General features: G+C 40.8%; 1 protein-coding gene across 2 annotated transcripts in view; it reads left to right on the forward strand.

The window, feature by feature from the left end:
- The window catches only part of Elovl4 (ELOVL fatty acid elongase 4), a 53709-nt gene that overhangs the window by 1701 nt on the left and 24426 nt on the right, over positions 1-27582 (forward strand). The window contains exon 1 of one of the 2 annotated variants that reach the window (XM_021633295.2): positions 21866-22298. The exons of the other annotated variant lie outside the window; for it this stretch is intronic. Within the exon in view, the coding sequence (XP_021488970.1) occupies positions 22199-22298 (100 nt within the window). The 5' untranslated portion in view covers positions 21866-22198. Of the gene's footprint in view, positions 1-21865; positions 22299-27582 lie in introns of those variants that run through there. 2 annotated transcript variants of the gene reach the window in all.

Below are 27582 nucleotides of genomic sequence, written 5' to 3' on the forward strand. Positions count from 1 at the left end.
TATAGGTACATAATTGTTTGAAATTGGGTATTGAAAGAAAAAAATCTTAAAAGCAACTGAAGGATAAAAGACAATTACATATAGGAAAACAATCATAAGGATGACAGCAGACTTCTTGTCAGAATCAATGAAAAATATAGGAGAAAACTGAAAAGAAAAAAGAAAAAAAAAAGCCAGCCTAGACAAATTCTACATCCATCAAAAGTATTCTTCATTATCAGGAGAAAATAAAGATATTTTCACACACACACACAAAGATGAAAGAACTTATCACTAGTAGTACTAGAATACAGGATACAGTTAAAGTTCTTCAGATAGAATATCTACAAGTATGCACACATATCTACACATCAAGATAATTTGATCCATATTATATATCTATAGCATTACTAATATCACTAAAAGCAAAAAATGACAAAAACTAACAAGCAAACAAAAAGTTATTGCTACAGGTGAGCAAAAGAATGAAATAGTAGACAATCCAAAAATAATACAAAATAAAATTTAAAGAAGCAGGAAAAAAAAACATCAAAACAGTAGATTGAAATCCAGCTATAACAATAATTTTATTAAATGTGCATGATCAAAAAATAATCTCAGAAAAAAAGCAGATCACAATTCATTACCTGCAAAAAATCCAATTTGGAGATTTTGTTGTTATTTTGTTTCATTCCATTTTGTTTTGAGATGGCTGTCTCTATGTAGGTCTCAAACTCCCGGTCTGAAGCAATCCTCATCTTCGTTCCGTTTCCATAGTGGCTGAAACAACCATGTCAAGTATCTAGTTTAAATATAAAGATACAAAATTGGATAAAAATGAAAGAATAAAGAAAATAAAGAAAGGTATCATCCTAAACTGGTAAAATACGGAAACTAGAAAAGCTAACGAGGCAGAGGTCTCTAATAATGGACTTATTATCTGGCTTATAGAAGTAAATGGTCTCTGATCTCTGATGGAAAGTGTCTTCACACATGAACCCAGAGGTGAGTGTGTCCACAGGAAGTTGAGATAAAATGCTTTGAAGCCTAGTTACAGAGTCTATTTCACAAATCTTCATTTAGTTATAAAAACAGACATCATTCTCTGATGGATACAAGTAGTTGGTTTTTTTTTTTTTTTTTGTTTGTTTGTTTTGTTTTTTGTTTTTTTTTGTTTTTGTTTTTGTTTTAAATTCCAATGCCCAATTTACAAAGACACCCCCAGACAGGTCCAAACACTAATAGCTGCAATGTCCCTGCCAAAACTTCAGAGCGGAGAAATGGAAGATAACCGGAATAACTAATCTGCCTTGCATTGGAACATGCTGATTGCACAGCATCACCTTTCCATTCTGCATTTTACCTAGACCCCAGCAGCTTGTCTGCAGGGAACTGAAAGCAGAACAAGGAGAGAAAGGAAAACAGCAGACAAAATGCTGTGGAGCAGTGAGATGATGTCCCTTTCTGGTTTACTTAGAATGCTCACATTTCAGGTGAACCAGACAGACCGTCTTGCATCTTCATGATAGAGCATGAACTCAGGAGCTTTGTTGCCAGAACAGTATTCCAGAGAACGTGTGGCCTAAACAGAAAATGCGTTTTTCTCAGTCTGGAGGCTGGAAGCCCAAGGTGAGATACCAACAGGGATAGTTTCCTGGGAAGCCTCTTCCCTTAGAATGAAGGAGGTGTCACTCCTCTGTCCACACAGGCGTTTTTTTGTTTTTTTGTTTTTTTTGTTTTTTGTTGCTGTTTGTTTCCTGTGTGAGGGCAGAGACAAATCAACTTTCTGTAAGGACACTAATCCTCTTGGATTAGAACTCCACCCTTATGACTTCATTCCATCTTAATTACCTCTTTACCGGCCTTACTGCTAAAAGTAATCACATTGAGGATTGTGTTTGGGGAAAATATAATTCAGTCCAGAAGGAATTATGTCTAGGTTGAATGGAAAAATTAGCCTAGTGTTGGCAAACAGACTGTCTCTCTGTGATATTTATTGCATTGAAATTTTGTTGGCAATGCTAGGGATCAAATCCCAGAGCCTTGAGTATGCTAAGCAGGAGCTCTACTACTAAGCTGCAGCCCATCCCTACGGAAGTATTGTTGGTCACTTTACCATTACTGTTACAAAATCCCCAAGGAAAACCATTTAAGGAAGGGTTTATTTGGCTCGAAATTTAGGGCATAGTCCATCATGGAAGTCTTGGCAGCAAGAATTTGAGAGTAGTCTGACCACTGTCAGAAAACAGAGAGAGAGAGAGAGAGAGAGAGGAGAATAATGGTTCCGCCAGCCATTGTCCCTTCCATTCAGTCCAGGAGCCCAGCCCGTGAAATGGTGCCACCTACATGTAAGTTTTCTCACCTTGATCAACCCGATCTAGAATCTCCCTCACAGACATTCCTGACAAATTGGTGATTATTAATAAGCATCGAAGTAAGGTTTAGCATTTAATGGATATGTGCTGTAAAGAGATACTGGAGGCTGTACTAAAAGGCTGTGGAACAACTAACAAAGCAAAACCAAACAATGCTAAATGACCTCTGCTTCCAGTTTTAATGACACTTTTAACCCTCCCTTTCCCTTTATTTTACAGTGCTAAAGATCAAACCCAAGGCATCACTCATGACCACCAACCCACACATGCAACCACATTATGTCTTCATTGTGTCCTAAGCTTATACTGATATTTTCATTATGTTTCTTGACTCAATGCAACCCCATTTATTTTAATGTGGAGTTGATGTTTAGAATTGGCCTCTCATGGATACTAGGCGAATACTCTACCACTCGGTTGCACATTTCTCCTGTCATTACTCTTAAACAATTTGGGTTCTCCTTGACATACAACATAATAATGCCTTCACAATTTACCTCCTTTAGATTTACTCTGTCCTCTTTCAAATGACCCTCTAAAAGAATAAGTCAGGTTTTTAAAGTTTTTGATGTCTTTCCTGTTGTATCTATCAGCTCTGTCTCCCTTTTAAGCCTTGTGTGTTTGTGTGGTGTGTGTGTGTGTGTGTTAGGCTAGAGGCCAGCCACAAATATCATTCCCTTTCTCTTAACACAGGTTCTCTCAATTGGGCTGCTACTTGACAATTAGGCTAGACAGGCTAACCAGGCAGCCCCTGGGAGTCCCAGTTTTTATTTCCCCAAATGTAGGGATTACAAGCATAGGCTATCAACTCTTCATTTGCATGCCTTTTCTTCAGGGGAGCACCTTGGTGTCTAGTCTCCTCACTACCTTATCTTTACATATTTGGCTCAAGGTCTTGAAAAAGGTCTTGGATGCTTAGCTTCAAGCCTTAATACTTGTCTACGTCACTACCTTTTTTTTTTTTTTTTTTCTGGGATTCCTGAGCTACCAGCTCTATGAGAGGACTGAATAATGTCAAAAGGGCACTTTTCAGAATAAATTCTCGTAGATATTTAGCACTGACACACCACAAAGTCTGCAAGTGGAAAGGCCTAATAAAGAGCAGACTCACCCACGGAAATCACCACTCAGAGTGTTAGAGTCCTTTATAGCATTTTGTAGCAGGAAGACACAAGTGCACAGCTGTGTCCTGTGAATATGTGGTGAGTGGGGAGAGTGCAAGGGCAGAGGTCAAAGGCTTAACTACATAAAAAAAAAAAGCCATAGGTTAAATATTGCTACCTCAGCAATGAAGAAGAATATATATCAATTCTGTAGTACACTCTTGAAGAAATGAATATCTAAAACAGCCATGATTAAAAGAATAGTTTTATACAGGTGGTATATGCAATAAACATTCATATTTAAATTACATATTTTGCTAAATGTTTACATTTGATTACAAAGAAGTGACTATCTTGACATTCTCCAAATTTTTCTTGGGCCCTTGACTATTCCTCCCTCACGCATATCTCTCCACCTGTGCCCCAGGAACACATGGATCTGCTTAAAATGCATCAGCTTGCATTTTGAATAATTTATGGTAGATGGAATCGTACAATAATGTTTTATTTTTGCTTTATTTTGTCTGAGTTCGTGCTGATTTTGAGATTCACTCATGGGGTTATGTGTACTGATGTACACTCCATTTTATTGTCAATATTATTCCACTTTATGATAGTAACACAGTTTGCTAATCCATTTCCATGATTGTCCACACTTGGGTTTTTTTGTTTGTTTGTTTTATTTTTTTTTCAGTTTGGAGCTGTTACTTATAAAGCTGTTAAAAGAATTCATATAGTTGACTTTCTATGGCACAATTAGCTAGGAATGGAGAAGCTCCATCATGTGGTAGATATAGCTTCAAATTTTTTTTCAAAGTTATTATATTGTACATTCCTCCAGCCAGCCTTGTATGGCAGTTACAATCTCTCCATATTCATTCCATCACTTGGCACAGTTATTCTTTTCAATTTTAGCCATTGGGTTATATTCCTTCACTATTTCTAAAAGCTTTTGGAACTTTTCACAAGTGTTCCCATAGTGGAATTGTGTTTCCTACATAATACTGTGGTTCTTTTCATCATCTCACTCTATTGCTCCTTGGACCACACTGAGTCTGAAAGACCTATCTTCTCCTTTGTTGCGTCATTATTATTGAGATTCTGTTATATCACAGGTTGTATGTGCATATATAAAGTTATCATAAAATAGCCCTTAGTGTGAGATACAAGCCAAGAGAACTTTGTTTCCCATGAGCCTTTGGAAAGGCAGTAGTTGCTAGATAGCCGATCTGAAGAAGGGAATCCTTCAATAGAGAAGAGGAGACCAAATCCACACTGATGTCTCCCAGTTTGGCCCCCCACCCCACCCTGTGTAGGCAGGAGTTTAGATATTTGAATATATTGAGCAAGCACTTGACCTCTGATCTACATTCCAATCCCAGGTAGCCCTTTCCAATTCTTCAAACCAACTTCATTTCACTTTCTTCTCCCTAGATAGCTTCTAGCTCACTGGCTGCCTCACTTCCTTCAACACAATAGGATAGTTTCCAGCCCAAGGGTGCTTTCATTTTGTTGCAGTTTCTGCCCAAACACTTACCCACAGGTCTTTAGACATTTAGGAGTTTCCCTTAGTTCATCTTTTTAGGTTCAAATGTTTGTCTTTTCTTTCTAAAAAATATTTATTTTAAATTATGTGTACTTTAGGAGGGTTGCACATAAGTACAGGCACTCACAGTAGCATGTTATCCCCTTGGAGCTGGAGTTACAAGCCATCATGAGCCTTTACCAAGCATAGATGCTCTCTAGTGTCCCATGACCCCACCACCAATGTCATGTTTTTAATGAGTGCACTAATACAAGCCCTCCACAATTTTCTCCTAAGTGTTCATCTCATCCCTATGCTTCATAGATTTTTTTAGGTTACTATCTATAGTAATCTTGTTGATTTATTTATCTTTATAGACTGTTTCCCCTAACTACATGTACTTTGAGTATGAGATCCTTATTCTTCAACTTTTTTACTGCCTTGCCCAAACCACTAAACGTCACTTAGTTTAGAAGAAGTAGCTGTCACAAAATGTTCAATTAATGTCTGTTTATCCACCCTGTACGGCAGACTATCACTTCAGTAAGAACAGGGCCAGAGTCTATTTTTCTCATTGCTTTGTTATGTGCCGAATACAAATGAAAGCGACCGTGGTGGCTGCGGCGGGACAAGCAGCAGTGATAATAGTAGTTGTAAAGCTAAGGACACTGTAAAAACCTAATAAGGCGACATTATTTTGACCAAATACTGGTTAACTGCCAATAGCATCCTCTGTTTTGTTGGGTCATGAACCTGTGTCTAGCTTTACAATAACCAGGAAAACAGTAGTGAAATGCAAATAGCCCAAAGTCCCTCTAGGTTGTTTTTACATTTAAGATCACAGGAAGACTACCCAGATATTAGAATGTGTTTTTCTTGTTTACTTAGGCTGCAAGGCTGGTTCTTTGCTCCTAAGACTGTCACTCACACCCTCAGGATGTTTCTCACTTGTGATCAGAAACAAATCTAGCCCCAGTAATGAGCCTGCCCTAGAGATACCCCTTCTCCTCCAAGGGCCACCACTGTTCTGCCAGGCGGCGGTCCTGTAAGCATCCCATCATCAGTAAACCCTACTGCTAACACACCAACTACAAAGAACTTTACCACCCTCCACAAGTAGCTTAAAATGTACAGCAACAAGCTTGGTGACCCATGATAGGTAGGCAACCATCACAAGTAAACCGAAGTACTGAAGCACATTTGCCTCAACAAGTCTTCATGCTTGAATGGTAAAGGGAGTCTAACCAGTATCACTACAAAGAGAGCTGAAACCTGACTGGACAGCAAACAAACCAAGCAAGTGTGTCATTACTTGAGATCTAGCCAATTATTGGCTTCCAGTGTATTAGACCATGACCCTATGAAAAACAGGGGAATTGCAGCCAATCAGGTTGCTTCTGTTTGTCACTACCTTTTTTTTGGCTAGACATACAGTTGATCTCTGTCTCATGGTGAGACATTCTGAGCCCATCTTTGATACAAAATGTCCCATCCCAGAATGTATTCCTTGTCCAAATATGCTTTATTAGGTTGAACTATTCTTTAAACACCCCCCTCTGTCCTTCCTCCTCTTTTCATACAAACACTTGGAGCATCTTTTTGTGTACTTTGATGGTCTCTGGTGGTGGTTCTCACCTTCCAAATGTTGTGATCCTTTAATACAGTTCTTCATGTTGTGGTAACCCTCAACCATAAAATTGTTTTTGTTGCTACTGTAATTTTGTTACAGTTATGAATCACAATGTAAATATCTGGTATGCAGGATATTTGATATATGACCTCTGTGAAGGGGTCATTTGACTCTCCAAAACTGAAAGAACCTCTGATCTAAGGAATGCTCAGTGATTGCCCTTGTAGTTCTCATCCTCATTTTACCCAGACTGTAGGTGGGACTGGGCTTTGAGTGAGAACCAGGCACAAAGCTCTCCATGAATCTGTTTTCCCTTCTGGTACATAAGGATACTCTGCTGAGGTGCCTGTATTTCCCTTCTCCCATCCTTAGAGGAGACTCAAGAGCCTTCCTTCAGTTATAAATCCACCATGGTCTTTCACAATTTATCCAAAATGCCTAGTGGCCCAATCAGTATGCGAAGCTCAAGCCTGTCCCATGTGCTCTCTGAGGCTGGTATTACAGTTTCTCCAGACATGCTCAGGCAGGCAGAACCCTGTGAAAGCCTCAACCCAGGTTATAGCCAAGTCTGTGCCATCCTGATGCACAAGAAAATCTGCACATGAACTCAGCAGTGACAAGCTTGAAGTCACATAAAGCCACCCACACCCTTGGCGTTAAAGACAGTGTCACCAGAAAGAAAATGGTCTTTTGTCTCTTCTATTTGGGGGCCTGACATAACTTGCTTTTGAATTGTAAGAGCCCAAATCCTTTCTTATGTTGGCTAGAAAAAAAAAAAAAAATCACCAGTTCATTCTACTGTGTTGTGGTTTGGAGTTTCCTTCCTAAATAATAAAATGTGATTTAATTTCCTGACATTTTTCTTTTGCTGGATTCCTTTCATTGCAGAGAAAGCTTCCTGAGGATTTATTTGCCCTGTGCTCAGATGCAGCAAAACACACAGAGTGTAGGCTAGAAGTCACCCACATTAGCCTCTTGTATAACAGCTCTGACCAGCTTGTATCATGGACACACAGCACAGAGCCTGAGGCATCTATCAGAGGCTCACTCCCTGCTTTATCTGACAGGGCAAGCTTGTCAGGGAATCTCCTGTAGCCTGGCTAGTCAGAACCACAGATGTTTCTAGGGTGGGCAGCCAGGGGGGCTTTCTTTGAAAAAAAAAAAACAAAAACAAAAAAAACCAGCAAGGATGAGAAAAGCTAATAGTCCCTTTCCCCACCAAGGCCATAGAGAAGTACAAGGTAGATGTGGATGGAAGAAAAACAGATGCTGGTAAATTGTGACATTTATCTGATTTGTAAAAATCAAGAGAGAAAGGTGGAGTAATAGGGACTCGAAAGGCAACCAGTGCACACTGAATAAACTCTGTGAGATTTTGAAACAATTATTTTGGAATCATACCTTAATGGTTTTGATATTTAATTTGGGTGATTTAAAGTTCTGGGCTGTGACGGAAGTGATGCTGCACGCCTTTAATCACAGCACTCAGAAAGGTGAAGGAGGCAAGCAGATCTCTGAGTTCAGGGCCAGCTAATCTACAGAGATCCAGGACAGTCAGTGTTACACAGAGAAACCTTGTCTTGAAAAACTAACAAACGAAAAACCCAAACAAATAATTAAACAAATGAATTAAATTAAACTCTGGGCTTCAGTCATTTGAAAATGAAGTACATCATATCAGGGAATCTCATTACATGACACCCCCCAAAAAAAATGATAATAACAGCAGATGAGCAATTGGTCCTAGGGAGGAAACCTCACAGAGGGCAAGTCTCCTGTAAAAAGTTATCTTTTATTCTCCTGGTGTAATTGTTACTGTCTCTGTCTGCTAACGTAGGCCTAGTCCTGGATGCTTCTAGCTTCTGTACAATCTAATCTAAGCCTAGAATGTTAAAGACTTACTGCTGATTAAGCTTACCCTTTCTAGTTCTTTCTGACCTCTGGCTGGCTGGTTCCACTCAGCTGTTCTAGCTCAAACTCCTCTCCAAGATGTCTGATTCAACCTGACTTCTCTCAGTTTCTCACTGAATTGCTCTGCTTGGCCTCAAACTAACTCTAGCAACCTGTTCTAATCTTACGGCACCTTCTCATCCTCTGGTTCATTCTGTCTTCACCAGTGTCTAGCTTGTTCTCTCTTCAACCTGCCCTCTGTAAATCTCTCCCAGTAAAACTGCCTTCGAATTCCACAAACTGGACTGCCATGGATTCAACTTCACTGCACTGCCTCTCAACTCACTGACTCAACCAAACTGCCTAAACAGCACTGACTAGGACTCAGAGATCTGCATGCCTCTGTCTCTAGAGTGCTGGGGTTAAAGGCGTGTATCACCATCCTGGATTTAAGCTTTTCTTTATCTGAAACTTGCTCTATACCAGACTGGCCTTGAGTTTAGAGATCTTCTTGCCTCTGTCTCTTGGGATTAAAAGACGTGTGTGTGTGTGTGTGTGTGTGTGTGTGTGTGTGTGTGTGTGTATTCCAGTCAGAGTGGCCATATTGCTAGATTAAAAACCCTCTACAGTCTCCTATCTGGGAAAAAAAATAGATGAGAAAATTATATTGCCTACTTTGTAAACTAGTATTAGGATCCAATGGGACTGTTTATGGTAACACACCTTGATCACCACAAAGCAGTTTGCAAAAGCAAGACGCTGGCACTTTAGTTTCCCTCTAAGAAAAAAAACAAAAACAAAAACAAAAAATCAAAACAATTGGACATTGTTTCTCAGTCCATTTTTTTACTATTTCTGGTGCAAATATTATTTAAATCTATATATTTGGTAACTGAAAATAGCTATCAGTGTACAGAGGTGGTTGGTTTATAGCAGGTAGGCAAGATTCACATACTTGTTCCTGATGGACTGATGTATTTTATGGTGGTACATGTTGGTTTGTAGGCCAGTAAGTAAAATTCACATATGTATCCCTTCTGGACATGGTGGTGCATATTCCAGCACCAATAAAATAATGTGTGAACCAGCCTAGTAGGCAAGTGATCTACTCTCCTGTGAATTTCCAGGAGGCCCTCTCCTGTTGTAGTTCAGTTGGCACTTGCTCCTTTTGAAGGACATCAGTTCTAACTCCACCCTTTGACCCAGTTTCTCCCAAAAGTTGGCACCACGAGTGTCACATTGAGCACACTGCAGATGCTTTCCACTTGTTCAAAAATCTGTCTCAGCAACTTTCAGACTATCTAATTCACCCCGGAAAAAGCTGAGGTGTGAACCATGCTTGCAAGGATGTTACCGGACTCATTTTCTTCTCCGCTTATTTCTCAGGTTCATTATTTTCCACCCAGGCTAGGGAGATTCACACAGACCTTCAAAGGTCATGGAGATATTATCTGTGACAGAACTCCAGAAGACACTTCAGAGGCTTCTGATATGATGGCTTGCCGTGAAGAAGAGTCTGTTTAGCTGAGAACTTTCTGGTAACTTCGGTCCACTTTGTGACTGAAAAAGGTAGGATGCCAACATTTGTGAGGTCCATAAGAAGAGTACAAAAAGAATTCCACATTCTACTTGTTGAAATATTTAAATGTCAGACTAAATAGCTATAAAATATGCCCTTTCCTCCTACTGAGACCAAACTGTTAAATATTAGTCAAATTAAAGTATAAGTTTAAAGCTATAATTTTTATGTTCTGATATTTGGCAAGATATAAGACACACTCAAATGTTATTATTTCTCAACACTTTAGCTGTTTTGTTAATGAGCCAGCAGTATCTGCAAGATCAATAACATGAAAGCATATAATTTACAAACATATTTACAAATTGAGTTTCTTCATAAATTTGTTCTTATTTTCCTGAGAAAATTATCACTTATTATGTCTCCATAAGTGAGGTTTTTACTGGATCTGCTGGTTCATGTCTGTGGTACCAGCACTTGAGAGGTTAACATGGCAGGATTCCTGTGAGTTGGAGGCTTGCTTAAGTTCCATGGTGAGTTGGATGCTAGCTGCAAAGTTAGACCCTATCTCCCCATAAACAAAACAAAACAAAATGAATGCAAATTTTAAAGAAGGATTTTCACATAATTTATGACTATCAACACAAATAAATTTACTCTAAATATGTCTTCAGAAAAATTAAATGATTAAATTTATTTTACACTTTTCTTCTAAAAAAATAATTTTTCTTTAAAGTGAGCTATTAAAATGAAGAATCACACACAAATCGATGCACATGAAAACTGTAATTTAAATTATCTAGACTTAAACTTATAACTCACTCTTCAAAATATCTAACTTTTGTAGATCATAGTTCATCATATGTTTGTACTGGTTTTGTCTAATAAAGAATAGTGCAGGACATATGTCCATTTTAAAATATTTTATGTTAAAACTTTACCTATGTTTAGAAAGTAAAAGTATAGTGAAGTCACTGAGCAATTCATAATTTTAATGTTTTATTCCTGTACGGACAAAACATTATTTTGACATATAACCAAAATAAAACAGTAAACTTTCTTATAGTCTTTTTTAAACTAAATCTTCAAAAAAAAAATTTTAAAACCCGGTAAGTACAGTCTACAGCAATGACATTCTCACTGGATGAGTTACAATTCAGATGTCCAACAAACACAATTTCTAATGCGGCAAGTATTCGTGGCCGCCTGTGTGCAATCACTGCAAGTATCGCATTTATTGGTGAAGTTTTCAGATCCATGAACTGATACCTGAGAAGAAGCAAGAATGTGAGTTTTCACTCCTGGGAATGGCTGTGAGGAGCAAAACTCAACTTGTTATTTTTTTGGTCTTTCCTTTTACCCAGCCTTTTTACCACTCCAGCTCTCTGAGCAGAATCCATTGTCCATGCCAACACTGGCAGGATCCCTATGCTTCCCTGAATGTGTGTGGGGGGGTGGGGGTTGTTTGTTTTTAAAAGACACAGGACAGGAATTTTGAAAAAGTATTTTTTGGGGCCCAAGTGCAGTTAGCCATGAAGGTTTATGTTTAATTATTTTAGGCCTTGGTGTGCATAACTGAGCACCAGCTAATGAATAGTGGAGATCAGTGTGTACACTAATTTATGGGATGGCATGCTTGTGTAAGACTGGGCCCTGGGTTGCACTTTCATAGATATGAGGAAGGATCTGGATCAGGGCAGCCCCAAGACTAGCCAGATTTTCTAGGAGCCCGGTAGGACAGGAAGTGACTGAGATGCACTCAGGCGTCTCAGGAATGTGCTAGAGGAAGAAAGATGAGTTGGACTTTGAATGTCCTCATGGCAAGAGCAGTATTTCAAGAATTAAATGAATGGCAAGGCAAGGTGGAAGAGCCTGTCCACTTGGCTTTGTTTGAAAAACTGTTGATGCACATGATAAATTAACTTCTGTCGACCTAGTTTTTCACAGTAGTCAGTTATCTAAATAAAGATACAAATTACTCCAGTGGCCACTTCCATGTTTTAAATTACCTAGCAGTCTATTTCTTTATTCAACACTTGTCATCTGTCTTGAACATTTACTTGTTGGAAGATGGGTCTTAGGATGACAGCACAAAGATGCCTCAGATGCCATTGCTACCCATCAATAGCTCTTGTCACAGTATAGGAATCAACCCCACTTGGCCTTCTTTCTTTCCTTCACTAGTAATTTCTCCAAATGTGAACATGTGATTGTACTGTCAACATCATCAATGCTGGTGCAGACCAAGGCGACTGTGGGAGGTGTTCTTTGTGTGTGTGTGTGGGGGGGGAACTGGAAATCGCCATGTAACATTTCAAGGAGACTCCTTTTAAGGACACTTGTTGAAGGAATTATAAATTCTCCATGTTTGAGTAGAATGCATGGCATAGCAAAGGGGGGAGAAGTACTTGTCAGATAATTCTGAGCTATATGTAATGGAAAAGAAAGAGAAATAATGCTACCCCTACATCCAATGAAAGATGTTATTTAAGAAAATTATAAAAGGCAACAAACAATTTAAGTAACCCAAGTTACATTTGTAGTGACCAAATCTGTACAATTATTTTATATCATTATGATTGAAGGTGTGGTTTCAACACAAAAATATACTGTAGAATACTTAGACAGGTGTAACTTTTCCACATGGAAAGAAATAGTTTTCAATGGCTTTTTTTTTGTACATTTTAAGTATGTTTTAGAGCATTATATGTGGTTATTTAGTTCAATTATTAATGAAAACATATAATTTATCTCTAAAAATTATCAATTTTAATGTAACCTATGGTGGTGAACTATTACAGTAGTAAAAATATAATTCTTTAAATAAACTTAAATTCAAATAAATTTAAGTCCCACACAACTGTGCAAAGTAGAGAGCGCATTATCTTCACTTATGAGGCGGAGAGACTAAGCCTGTGACTTGCCTGTGCCCACACATACTAGATATAAACAGAACCAAGGTGCCTTGCAGTTCCTGGTGAAGGACGCTTTCTACGATGCCACAGTACTGTCCTGTGATCTTTGCCCATAATGTTTGAAAATAGACTCCCATGTGTAAAATATGAACACTTCTCTAGCTACAATCCAATAACATGTGCTCAAAATGTATGTTCTCTTATTTATTATAAGTCACAAAGGAGTAAGTAAATGCAACCTATCCGAAACTTGCTGAAAGTATACAATTTTATGATCTAACAGTAACTCACATGTCACTTCTTATTGGAAAATGGCTTAGATTGCTCTTTCCAAAAAAATATTTCTAATAATATATGGACTGTGGCTGAATCTAATTTGCATTGCAATAAAACTTTGTGAATGTGTGTACTGAGTTGCCAGCTCTCCCAGACAAACTTGACCACTGATACTGATTTCAATTCTCAACAAAGTGATTTTCTCAGTAGATAATGAAGACATGGTATTTCTTCCACCTTCTTCAAATTCATAGCTAGAAAAAAAGTTTGTGATCATGTGTGAAGTATGGCATTGTTAAACCACTGCAACTTAATTCTTTGTGTCTTGTGGTAAAGACAATGCAAGTTACAAAATTTTGCTTTTCTTTTTCCAAAGAATTTTCACTGGGCACTGATAGGTCACATCAATTACTCCATGGGAAGCAAAAAAGTTGTAAAAGGCGTCGTGTGGCAGAACTAGTGTTTGCCTGTAGCATTTAGTGTGAGATTGGAATGAACTGGCATAGAGGACAGAGATTCATGGGAGAAATCCAAGCAGATGATGGTGGGCTGTTACAAAGTAGTGCAACATAGAGACAATGTACTCTGTGGGAATAGTTACACTGAGTGAAGGGTCAGGGCGGCAGCAGCATGCTAGGGCAGCCTTTTGCTAGCTCATGGATGCCAACTGTGAGCATCTCCTTTCCGCTCTACATTCACTGATGAAATGTTCCTGGTCTTAGCTGTAGAAAGAGCATTTAATCATAGAAACTGGAAAATGCTGTAAATGAAGCCTCTGAGGCCTCTTATCCCCAAGCCCAGATGAATATTTATCAGTACGTCTATGGCAGTGTGTGTGTGTGTGTGTGTGTGTGTGTGTGTGTGTGTGTAGTTTTGAACAGGGTTTGAAGAGGTAGAGTCCTCCTTCTGTGCACTCAGGCTCAGTTCTTAAAATTCCGTCCTTAAACTCTGCTCAAACCTTACTCTTCAACATCTACTGCCCCTGTTTGCAGCCTAATTATCTCTTTCTTATATCACTCACAAGGTTCCTGGTCTGCATGTTGAGAGTGTTGACCCATGAAATGCATAGTTTAATCATATCAAGAACTGTTTTCTAAAATACATAATGAGCACACTTGCGTTCGTTATCTTTTATACCAATTATATACAGAAATGGCCCACACTCCTCAGCATGATTTCCGCAGGTCTTTATCCTCTCTCCCACCAATATTCCAGCTTTCGTCTTAACACCCAGCAACCTTTCATTACTTCTTATTCTATGTTCAGTGTTGTTGAGATAAGTACACATTCTATTTGTCACTTTTGAGATTGTTGTTTTAGAATATCTTGCATTTATTTGTTGATAATTTATACATATATACAATGTGTCTTGATCGCTTCTAACTCCAACTTTCCCTTCCCAAAGATTGGGTCATAATGTCTCCACTGTGTGAGATGTTATCCTGCACTGTGATGGTTAGTTCTAATTGCTAACTTGACTCACTCTAGAATCTCCTGGGAAGAGAGTCTCAATGAAGGTCGGGTTGAAGTTGGCCTGTGATCATGTCTGTGGGGGATTGTCTTAATTATATTGATTGGTGTGGGAAGAAGACGTCGCCCACTGTGGGCACCACTCTTCGTGTTTGGGTTCTGGCTGTGTAGAATATGGAGGGGTGAGCACAAGTAGGCATGCAGGGATATATTTCTTTCTGCTCTTGACTGTGGGTGCTTCAAGTTCCTGCTCTGCTCCCCTGCAGTGACAAACTTGAATTGTAATTTGAGTAAACTCTTTCTATCTTAAATTTACCTTAGCTGGGGTATTTTAATCATAAGCAACAGAAATGAAACTAGGATACATAAACCACTGATCACATTGACCATTGTTTTGGAAAGTCATACATGATTCCTCCCTCCTCACAATGGCTACATTGTGAGTTCTAACCTCTACACACAAGGCCACTGATTATACTTATGTCATTATATTGAAATATTACTCATTCTTTCCCTCTAAGAATCCTCAGGAGAAGGACAGCCTGGCATGTACTCCAAGCTCTACATACACAGAAACTGGATGGGTATTTATTTAGTAACCAACTATTTAATATTTAACATGCATGTCAGACACTACATTTTCCAATAAACCAGGAATATCCTCCACCCAAATTGGGAGATACTTTTGTTTTAGTCCATCACTCCTTTGGCCTCATCAATATTGTTGTAGAGGGTAATGTTATCGATATCATCATTTTTGCTACATTTATTCAATGTTACAGGCCTAGGCAGTGGGATTAACTATTTTTATGATGTCAAATAGCAAACTCAGAGTTTTTTATTATTAAATTCTTGCCCTTTATGGTAGCTACTCTTTTGCTTATTTCAACAAGACTGTCAGTTCTTTGAGGATTGTGCCTTACTCAGAGCCAGTTTTAAATAAAATATTAACAGTTATGAATCATAACAAAATTCCAGTAGCAAAATTTATTGAGAATGCATACTACTTCTTATTGCTGATATCATCTAAACATCTCAGTGTGTTATTCCAATAGATAGCATTATCAAACCTACATTAAGATATAATAGTTATTTCTTCAGAATAAATTACCAGACTCAAAATTACCCCAAAATTTCATATTTTCACTTTTTATTTACTATTTAAAATATTTATCAGTTAGAAGAGCTTAAGATACATGTAGATTTTGCAAGAATAAAATAAAGTGTCCATATAGCCCATCTTCAGTTTCTGTATTATCAAGTATGACAACTTTATCACAATTACTGAAAAGATATAGAGCTTATACTTGATGATTTACTTGGTGTTACATGATGATCAGTCACAGTTTGCTTCTCTTTTGTTGTCACGAAACACTGACTAAAAACAAGTTATAAAGGGAAAGGTATTATTTCATCATACTATTCAGGTCACACTCCATTACTGGGGGAAGTTGGGGCAGGAACTCAAGGCAGGAACTTGGAGGCAGGAACTGGAGCAGAGACCGTGGAGGAATATTGCTTTCTGGCTAGTTTTCTACAGCTTGCTCAATTGGATTTCTTACACACCCCAGGCCCAATTGCCCAGGGGTGACACCACCCACAGTGGGCTGGGCCCTCCCACATCAATCAGTAATCAAGAAAATGTCCTGCAGACACGCCCATGGGCCAATCTGATAAAGACAATTCCTCAGTTTAGGTTCCTTCTGTCTAGTTTGTGCCAACTTAACAAAACCTAGCCAGAGCAACTAACCTCTTGTCAGTTCAAAACACAAGTACATCACTACTAAAACACAACTGATTCTTTCTGGTTCATCCCCAAGACCTCGTGTTAATCCACAGTATTAAAGCATGGCATCGATATTAAAAAGTCCCACAATTTTTTAAAAATTTTCAAACACTTAGCACATTTTCAGTGCTAAGGATAAAAGTCAGAGCATCATGCATGCTTTTTGTACTCTATATTCTACCCCCAGCTAAACCCTCAGCCCTCACATGACAGGTGCACCTATGCACAATCATTAATGTCTATGTGAATCTCTAAATAAATTTGTACTGCTGGGCCAATTTTAATCTAGTGTCACGTGATCATTCCAGCCTCCTTCTTATGCTTCCCCACAAATTTACTTCTTTATTAAGAAACTTGCCTTCTACCATGTGACATCCACTTACTTTACTATTGAGTTCTAGTGTAAAGCTACAAATGTACCAGAACTATTGGGTCATTCCACTGTGGGAAACAGAAGATGCTGCCTGTAGGCAGTCAGTTTGTCTTTGAATTTTAAAATGTTTTTTTTTGTTGTTGTTGTTGTTTATTTTATGAGAATTTCAAAAACTATATTTTGATCATACTCTTAACCCTCTTGAAGTTGTCCACCACCTCTGGCTCTTACAATCTTTCTATTTTCCTGAGCTTTGAGGGAAGAGGGATGATGAAGATATCCAATGTAGGGCAGAGTGATCCAAGATCTCTCACCCTCTACACATTGCCTATTCATGGGTCTCTACACTAATTACTGTCTACTGAACAAAAAGGTGTTTCTGAGGAGGGTTCATCAATGCACTTTTCTATGGGTACAGCAATACATCGTTAAGAGTGGTTTTATTGCTGTGTTCATTTATCAGAAAAAAAAATGTAGTAGGGATTCCCCTACAGCTTATGAGCTATCTAGTCTCAGGTTTCTGGCCTCATTAAAATTGTCAAATATGAGTAATATCTTTAAATCCAGGTGCTTTAAATCCAATTTTAGAAGTTATCTTGTTACCCCAATAACATTTCCTGCCATTATTATGCCAGGGGACATATCTTGCAGACAGGTTGCTGTCATAGTTCACAGGGCTCACAGATTGGTGATCACTTTTCCACTCTGCTATCGTGAGTAGCGTCTTCCAGCACTGTGAATGCTGGCCAGTAGGGGTGGGGTGGAGCTTGCTGTGGAATGCCTACTTGCTTTCTCCATGTCCTATTTCATTAAGTATGTGTTGTCTGCATCGATAGGGTCTTATCATCAGCTTGTTCAGGCTAACTGATGGCAAAGACCATTTTGCCTTAATCTAACTGAGTATTCGTTTCGGCCAGCAAATTATACTCTGACCCCATTCCGTGAGGTTCTTCTGAGATAAGGAAGACAAAGAGTTAGGTATGAGGTAACCAAGAAAGGTTGTATATTGATGACTATGTTTCCGGTTAGATGAGAAATTAGATGTGGATCTGGTAGCACTTGGGAGGCAGAGGCGGGCAGATCTCTGAGTTCAAGGAACAGCCTGAGCAGTTTCAGGACAGGCAGGACCACACAGAAAAACCTTGTCTTGAAAAACAAATAAGTACTAACTAACTAACTAACTAACTAACTAAGATGTGAAGGAATGAAAGGTAATTTCAGATACATCTAGACAGATTTGTCTATCAACAGAATGTCTCATTCTGGCTAAATATCCTTGAACCTGAAATTAGGTTCTTCTTGAAATAGTAAAAATAAAGGCACCGGGGAACTTTCAAATTTGACATACATGCACACTAATGAAGAATTAGCATCTCCCAAAGACCCTGACATTATTATAATATTTACATGGTTGTTTCGCATCCCTATCTCACTGTGGCATTTAAAGAGGATTATGGGAAGAATCACCTTAAAAGTATGATAATGCACCAAGATTTGGGCAAAGAGGAAAAGGTCATCTTACCCCAGTAAATATGCTACCCACTTCAGAAATACTCATACAAAATTCTTCTTAAAATTTTACAATGCGCTTGAGGTCAGTCTGTTCTCATCTTTGCATGGCATGTACTATTCTCTTTGCCCTGCTTTGTTAAATAAGCTGCTGCTGAAATTGTCTGTGTCTTCTCTGAATTCTTTCTTTTAAGAAGAACCAGGGGAACCCTTCACTTGATAGTAGTTCTCAGTATCTTGTAACATAACTACATTCTCTTGTGGCAGTCTGTAGTTATTTATTTATTTAACTCTTAAAGGGCACTGTGGCTGTTTGCAGCATGCAGTGATTATAAGTAAAACTGTTACAAATACCTGTGTGAAGGATAAATACACTTCTATTTATCCAACTTTCCTTTAGTTGAAGGAACACTATCAGATACATTCTGAGTTTGACGTCCTTAGCAGAAATGAGACTTGTAATTTGATAAAGTCATACCACTAAGTCATGGGAGTTAATCAATCATGAGAGAGTTACCTTTCTCCAGATTGCTTTCCTTTTGTCTGGTTTGCTGCCAGGAGTCACCATGTCCCTGTGTCATTCTTTGTTTTGGACACACAGTGTATCTCTTGCTCTGGTGAAATTTGGTTTCACCAGAGAATAAATAACAAAAAAATTTTTAAAGCTGTGTGCTCTTGCTGCTCCTAGGAAATTTACTTGTATCTGTCCAAAAACCAAAACAAACCGACAAAACAAACAAACAGACAGCCTTGAACCAGACTTCCAGGCAGACCCAGGTTCCTTCTAAAAGTCCTAGTCCCAGAAGGCCTCAGTGGGAATTGAGATGGAGTCACGTGCAGCTTTTGGGATGATTACATGTTTTTAAGTCAGGAGAGTGTCAAGGTCTCTAATATCTAACCAAAACCAATTAAAAAAAAACTGCCACCATCCTTTGACTTAAAAATTCTTCTACCATACATATATCCCAGCGCATCACTCCTAATCTGTCCTCCCCCTACCCCCATGCATCCCTGGGCATGAGCACATTTAGCCAATTTCACTTAGCTTCGGTTTCCAGTGCTTTGCTCTTTATTTCCATCTGATGTGTCATCAGAATGGCCTATGTTGTCTGTATTTCTGCTGCTGGTGACCATTTAGGTATAAAGATATTTCAGCCATTCTTCCCCAAATTCTCTCTTCTGCATCACAGCAGCTCTAACTGTTCCTGGGAATTCTAGGTTTTTTTTGTAGCTAATCCTTGAAGCTCTTCTAGTCTCTACCCATTACCCTACTCCAAAGCCATTTCCATATTTCCAGGTATCTGAAATAACCATAGCCCCAGTTCTCATTATTTTCTGTCTTAGTCTGGTTCATGCTGCTATAAAAGAATATCAAAGACTGAATAACTTGTAGAGAACACAGATTTATTACAGACCTGAAAACTAGGAAGCCTACCATCAAGAACCAATGAGGTCCACCCCCAACCTCCATGGAAAAAAGTAGACAACTAGGGCTGGAGAGATGGATCATTGGTTAAGAACACTGACTGCTCTTCCAGAAGACCCGTTCAATTCCCAGGTCCCACCTGGCAGCTCACAGCTGTCTGTAACTCCGGTCCTAGGGGATTCAACACCCTCACGCAGACATACATGCAGGCAGAACACTAATACACATGAAATAAAATAGTTTTTTTAAAAAATAGACAACTAAGAAGTGTTTGCTGTGAGAGACCAAACTCACAATTTAAAATGCTTTGTAACTTAATCTATTCATGAAGGCAGAGCCTTCATGACTCACACAACTGCTTGTAGGCTTCACCTCTCTACCTTGCTGTATTGGGGTTTAAGGTCCAACGAATGAACTTTGAGAGATCTACTCAAACCATAGCAGCAAGCTTTGGTTCTGTACAATCATTGGTACCTGTAAACCACGTGTGAATTAAGTAATGACTATAATCTTCACTCTAGGTAGTAGAGCTCAAGAGTGGATACGTCCTAAGACTTTGTTTCTTCTTGTATGCTTGTATGCTTCTTCTTGAACAGTTCATAAGTATAAATAAAAATTACACTGCTCTGAAGTAAGGCAGACAAAGAGATAAAGCATAGTTGCTACTTCGCCCTTGACATTGATCAGGGCGTTTCGAAGATTTCCTTGTGAGACAGGCGCCCCCTAGTGAATAAGGAACTTAAATTGTCCTCCACCGTAGAAGAGAGGCATCAACGAAACTCTGGAATAAAGCTGCTTTAACAATTTCACATTATATCAAATAAGCAAAGACTGTGAGGATTTGTGAGGTAAAGGTAGGAGTCTGTTCTCCCTAAAAATACCCATGACTCCAAGACAATAGAGAGGCAGCAATCAATACTACAAGCAAATGAAAAACTAACAGTTGGGCTACCAAAAAAAAAAAATGGGACTTGACTAGAATTCTTTATAGTTAATAGAATCATAACTAGGAATAGACATATGTTTGCCAAGCAGACTTGACAAATTAATAAATCATATATCGTTTGGTTGATTTCAGAATAGAGCATTTAAAGAAGGCTATGGGTGGCCTGAGTTACACAACAAAGCCACGACTTTTCATTACCTTTTCTCCCCAAGCTCTTTCTACTTAAATAACTCCTATTACACTCTGAAAGGTGTAAGTTATAACTTTGTAACCATAAATACTTACGACTTGCTATATATAGCACTGAGTTAGGGCTCAGGTACTACTCATGTCAAACAGTGTCAGGCATTTGACTCAGTGACCTTTAAAATAAACACTCTAAATCAGCAAGTGAAGAAGAGCACGTCTAATTAAAGAGCAGATGAAAGTGTTATTGGACCACTCACTAACCCTAAAATAATACAGGGTAAAAAATGTTATTTGGTTACTTTTCACAGGGATGGCTTTCTTCTTTCAAGTCAATTGCCCTTTGTCTCCTCAGCACCATTCTTTCAGATTGACCTGAAGGTCTTCGGCTCCAAACATACTTTTTAACCTATTCTTAAGGGCTCCCCTGTCTCTAAACTACCGGCAGCCTAATATCTGGCACAATTACATCGCCTTGACCGGTCCATGCGTGTTGAGTCTACTGTTCCAATACTTGCAAGGATTTAACTACCCGCTAGTGTTATTTATGGGGTGACCACAGACTGCTCTCCTTGGCCGCTGCAGAAGACAAATGACATTCCTTTAGAGCAAAGCCACCTGCATTTCCTTGTCTGGGCGACAAACACGTGCCAAAGGCGAAGACAGCAAAAAAGCACAAGTGAAATGGAGGTGAATGACAGGCAAGGACCAGAAACGCCTCCCCGACTTCATCTTTGTCCACAAACTGCCCCCCCCCCGTTCTTTTTTCCCCTCCCGGTTTCCCACGTTGCATCCGGCAGAGCAGAGGTGACCGTGGGCAGGCGGGCAGGGAAGGAGGACACAGGCGCGGGGAGGTGGACTGGGCACGAGGTGTCCCCCTCCGGCGTTCCTGTGGGCCAGGTGGCGGCCGGGGGCAGGCCTCAGCGCGCCTGCGCAGGCCGGCCACCACTCGCGACCGCAGCATCCCCGCGCCCCGGGCGAGAGGAGGCACCGCCCCGCCCCGCGCGGCCACGTGATGCGGGCGAGGGGATTGGAGCTGCGGCAGCGCGCGGCGACAGAGAGGAGCAGCGCTGGGCGCTCGTGGCGGGTCCTCCTCCTCCTCCTCCTCCTCCTCCTCCGCCCTCCGGCTTCTTGTCTCGGCTGCTCGCCACTGCTCGCCGCCCGCATCCCCAGCCGCGGCGCGCCGGGAGGAGGAGGAGACGCCGCCTGCCAGCAGGGTCCTCGCCGCAGCCGCCCGCCGTCCCCCGGGGCCTCTCCTCTCGCCCGCTGCTCGCACCTCTCCGCGCCACTATGGGGCTGCTGGACTCGGAGCCCGGCAGCGTCCTGAACGCGGTGTCCACGGCTCTCAACGACACCGTGGAGTTCTACCGCTGGACCTGGTCCATCGCAGGTACAGGCGAGGGGCCTCACCCATCTTCGCTGGGTGCTCCGGTGGGCTGCCCACGGCGCAGACGCCAGCCCCCGGCCTCAGCGCCCGGCAAGGCCCTGCGCCCCCTACCCGGTACCCTGAGGCTATTGGGGGCGCCCGGGGTCCCCGCAGACACGGCGGCGTGGGCGCAACGGCTGTGCACTGGTTAATGGGATGCCAGCGTTAAGGCGTCCTCCTTCCTCCCCCTACACTCCCATCTCTTCAGCCCCTTGGATGCGGGAGCTGACTTACCAGATGCTGCCAGTGTAGCCAAAGAACCACCCCGCCCTGACGCCCGCAGTTCCCGAGCTCGCCTAGGACTTCTCTTAGGTTCTGGTACTCCTTGTAGAGAGAGTGAGGCCTGGAGACAGAGGAGGACTCCGACCAGTACCTGTCTCTGCTACTTCATGAAGGCTTTCACAAAACACCCATATCTTCTTCCGTTTAGCTAACCTCTTTGTAGTAAAATTTGGACTAAAAAGTAAAATAGCATTATTTAGCTCCCCGAAGAACGTTAGTTTTTGGGTTTGTTTGTTTGTTTGTATTTGTTTTGTTTTTTGTTGTTGTTGCTCTCCAGTAGCAAATGCGGTCGGCGAGCGTCTGCGATGGCTTTGCGCAGTGCAGTGCCGTCAGGGGGAGGGGAGGGGAGGGGAGGCAATCTTTGGGAAGGGGGTCTCCGCAGCAGCACCTAGAGGTTGGCCCCGAAGCCTGCGTAAGTACAGTGAGCTGAAACTTTCCCTTTAGCTGTTCAGTTTTCAGAGCAGGACCGTCGCGTAGTTTTCCTAGCAGAAGTAATTGTAACATAAATGTTCTCAGGTTAATTGTGCCATAAATGTTCACGGTTTACCGTTTCTTCGTTTCCTTTTTTTTTTTTTTTGTTGTTGTTGCTTTAAAAAGTTTTCAAAATCTTAAACATTACGTTTAAAGGATTCTAGGAGTGGATTTATGATTTAAATTTCTGTTGTGTGTTTGCAGCGTGGTCCTGTATTCTGGCAGGAGATGTTAACAATATAGGCTATGATAGCTGTCTTCTTTAGAAGTGAAAAGTTTCTTCTTGTAGTCTTTGTTGCTAGGGCAAACAAGACAGTGGGCTAAGGCATGAATACAGTAGGCTTTTTGAGGTCTGTGCTGTGGACAAAATGCTTGCTGGAGTTGTCTCTGTGTGAGACAAATGATTTTTTCTTTTTTACACATAGGTTTCATTGGTTTGTTTAGAAAACCCCGGTGTGTCTCCTGAGATCACACATTTGATGCCAGGAGAGGCAGTAGCTCCCAAGCAGGGCAGCTGGAGATGTGTTCGAGGCAGCTGCAATGGGACGGCTCCTCCTTGGGTTTGTCTTTAGTGCTATCTCACTGATACCTGCAATGCCCAGGGAAGAAGCACCCTTCCCTTCATCTCTGTGATACCGCTCCGAACATTGCATCAGAGCTTCCCCTTACACAACTGTGCAGAACATCAGACAAGCTCGCGGGCAGGTGGTGATGTGGTCGAGGCCTTCCAGCTGCCTTGCACCCAGAGCCACACCTAGGAGTTCTCAGTCCTGTCTCTCAGCTCCTTCCCATCCAAGCGAGTTCTCAGCTCCACAGCCACAGAAAGAAAAGTGGAGAGCACAGCTAGAACACAGCTTCCTTTCCTGGTTCATCAGAAAAAGATCCTGAATGGAGTTGGAAGTTTTGTGTGTTCACTCGTGTGAAAGCTTGCTCCTCTGCTGTCATGGGCCAGGTTTGAGAAATGAGTATACATAGGGACACTCAAGTGACCTCTTAGTAGCAGGTCAGTGGGAAGGTATTCATCCATGCTCTTGACTATCCACTTACGAAACCCGAGACTGCTTCCTTGTCTCTGTGATGAGCTGTCTTATGCAGGGAGAGCTGCTTCTTAACCCACTCCAGGCTGGGTGGCTGGAGCCTGTTCGGCCTTGCTGCAGCATTGTTCAAGTTTGTGTTTGTTTGTTTGTCTGTCTGTCTGTTTTTAATACACCTGGAGCTCCCGTGCTCACTCCCCTCATTCTGTGTGCTCCATGTTCCTTCTGCTCCTCTTCAAAGAGCACTTACTTCTCCCATGGATGTTGAAGGGGGGCTGCAGGGTAGAAAGGGAGGCTTATTCAGGGATGTTGAAGAAAAGTGGGTGAGTCAGATGTTTGGAAAGAGGGACATAAAAATGGGTGGGAGACAGAGGTGCTCTTGAGAAATGTTGCAGAGTGTGATGAAAGGATGAAATTATTCAGGAAGAGCAAGCTGAGCTAGGCGCCATGCCCTGAGTGGCTCACTGTAGGTGTGCAGTGACTTCTCTTCTTTTTACTAGCTCCATGGATTTTTCTCTCCTTGAGGTTCCTACATGAGCAAAGGAAAGTAATCCTATTTTGCATTATTTTATTAAGAAGGCTACAGGTTTGTAGAGTATGTTTGACAACCTAAGACTTTTTTTTTTCTCCTTAGAACAAATAGCTTCTGGAAAAATATAACTTTGAACTCTTCTATCACAGAGTGCTATTTAATAAAACACAGCCAAAGGGAGAGCTACAAACCAGACTTTTCAACAGCAGCCATATCTAGCAAATAATGAACTTTTGTGCTCCCAGGAACAAGTCACTTTCCTTGTATCACTTACACTTTTTATATAGAATTTAAGATCTAAAAGACCTCACTTTTAGAAAAGAACAATGAAAATAAATTTGACTTTCCTAAACATTTAGATGCTTGCAACAATGACGTTACTGTTGCTTATACCAGAGGAAAGCATGGGCTGATGGGACACTTCATTTCAGTTGCCCATCTTGGAGTTGGAGCTCCAGATGCCCCTGCGTTTGTTTCTTCTTGATTTTACTTCATATTTGTGAAAATGATTAGATTCAAAAAGTATAACTAATTAAACTCATATGTAAAAACTGCAACATTCAACTAAAACGTTCAACTGAAATATTCAACTAATCTCTCTCCTCTGGTAAGGGCTACATTGTCCACTTTATCTGTTTCTGCCATTTTTCTTCTGGCTACCTGGTTTCTTCATGGAACATGGATCCATGCTTATGTGTCACTGAAGTTCGGACTGATCTAGCTTCATGAATTTGCTCTTGAAGAGGCAGAAGGAAAAAGGGAATGCGGCCAGTAGTGTAGGAGGGAGGGTGTCTCCTAAAAGATGATGACAGACTTTAGAAGCCAGGCTTGTGTTGTCACTGAACTTACATGGCTGTTTAGGCCAACATGTACTTGCCATGGGAAATAAAGGTCAGGGACAGAGACAATAGGCCACTAGGTTGACGCTTATGAAGTCTAAGGGAGTCATTGCCATTCTGCCCCTCTTGAGATCCTTGTTTGAGGGCCCCAGGACAATTGGGGTCCTTGTCTGCTGTTATCTCAGTGTCCCCACCCTATGTGTCAATCATGAGTGGCGAAAGCAGCTGAACCAATTGGCTCGGTTTTCTGATAATTTTTTTTTTTAAGCAATTTTCCACAGGCTCCTTAGGCCAGCAGTGAGGACAGTCAGAGAATGTTTGAGTTGGTAGGCTGGGGTGAAGGTGGCAGAGGCAAAGGGAGCAGGTGCCGACTGAACCAGGGAAACCAGGACTTCGAAAGGACCAGTGAGTCATCTGGACTTGTGGGCAGGGATGCTTGATTCAGCCATAATAAGCTGGAGTCAGAGGAGGTTTATCCTATGGCTTCCCAGGCTGCAGGGGAGGAACACAGGCTTTTAAAATGTCTTATGGCATGTTGATATTCATTTTATTTGACACAGTTAATGTGCAGTTTTCATCTGTGCTAATTTCTAAAGTAGGCTTTATGTTTGGATTAGATGGGAGATATGCATATGTGAGAGAACACTCGTTCTCTCTCTCTCTCTCTCTCTCTCTCTCTCTCTCTCTCTTTCTCAGCAAGGGTTAGGGTTTAAGGCAGGGTCTTGATGCACGAATCAGGCCAGCTCTGAACTCACCATGTAGCCAAGGCTAGCCTCATGATTTTTATGCTTTCATTTCCCAAGTACTGTGAATACAGGCATGCACACTGGCATGAAAACAAAAGTGTGGAATATGGCCAGCTTCTAGAATCTCCCGTAGTCAGTGTTGTTACTGAAGTCTTGTGTCATACCCTCTGTGAAGCTTCAGTGAAGGCCAGACAACTTTAGGGGTTTTGGTATGTTGATAGTTTTCCTTTATCACTGTCCTACTTGAGACAGCACACACTTAAACTGAAATGCCTGATACTCCTGTGCACTCTCCATGCACAGCCTGTAGCAGAACACCCCTCCTGGACAGATCCTAGCACAGTTTTTAGAATGGTGTCAGGACGGTTTTTTGTGATTAGATTCTTTCACTTAGGGAGACAGGTTTTAAGAATATAAAAGTCTTAGACAATGGCTTTGTGATCTTCTAAGGTACAAAGTTCTTGGTCATCCTTTTTAAAATTCAGTGTGTTTTTAAGAGATTTAATAATGTCACGTGGCACTAGTACTAGTCATGTTACATACCTCATAAATAATATGAATGATTTAACATAAGTATGACTTTTCGTCTGAGCCCCTGCTCTTGTATTAAGCATATGTTTCTGTGAAGAGAAGTTATCTAATGAAGTATATCATTCCTCAATTTCCATGCATGTTTTTTTTTCAGCTAGTACAACATTTTGTCTATAAATAAACCAAAGTTTTTCTGTATCAGTCTACAATTTAAAAATCATATGGGTCTTGACACTCAGAGAAGACGAGAAAAACATAGCTTCTAGAATCTGTTTCTAGATTAGCTTTCTAATGTGCTCAGGAGGTATTTCTCCACACACAGGCCTGTAGCTGTAGCCAGCTTGGGAATGTCCTTATCCCGGAGTGAAAAGAATGCTTGCCCACTTCCCTTTCTCCTTTCAGCATTCTCGTGCTCATTTCCCTCCGTTTACCTCTCCAGACACCATAGAACTCTGCTTCCCAAACCGTTGCCCACATGGGAGGCTGGAGCAGCTGTGGGTTCTGACATGGAACCTTGTTTTTAGCAATCACTTGCCTGTTAGCTTGTGCCATTTTTTTAAATGACTCTAGTCCTGAATGATGTACACCATCCTCATGAGCTGCCTCTTCATTTTATGCTTTCCCATCAACATGCCCAAGAGAATGTCTCTCTTGCTCTTAACACAGTGGCAAGAGAGGACCCCCTTATTTTAGCTTTGGTTTTCATCTTTGAGAGACAGTGTCAGTGATGTAGTCCAATCCTTGAGCTTGTGATTCTCCTGCCTCAGTTTCCCGAGTGCCAACACTACAGTCAGTTCCCACCACACCTGGCAA

The sequence above is a fragment of the Meriones unguiculatus genome, chromosome 6, assembly GCF_030254825.1.
Source record: "Meriones unguiculatus strain TT.TT164.6M chromosome 6, Bangor_MerUng_6.1, whole genome shotgun sequence".
Lineage (NCBI taxonomy): Eukaryota > Metazoa > Chordata > Mammalia > Rodentia > Muridae > Meriones > Meriones unguiculatus.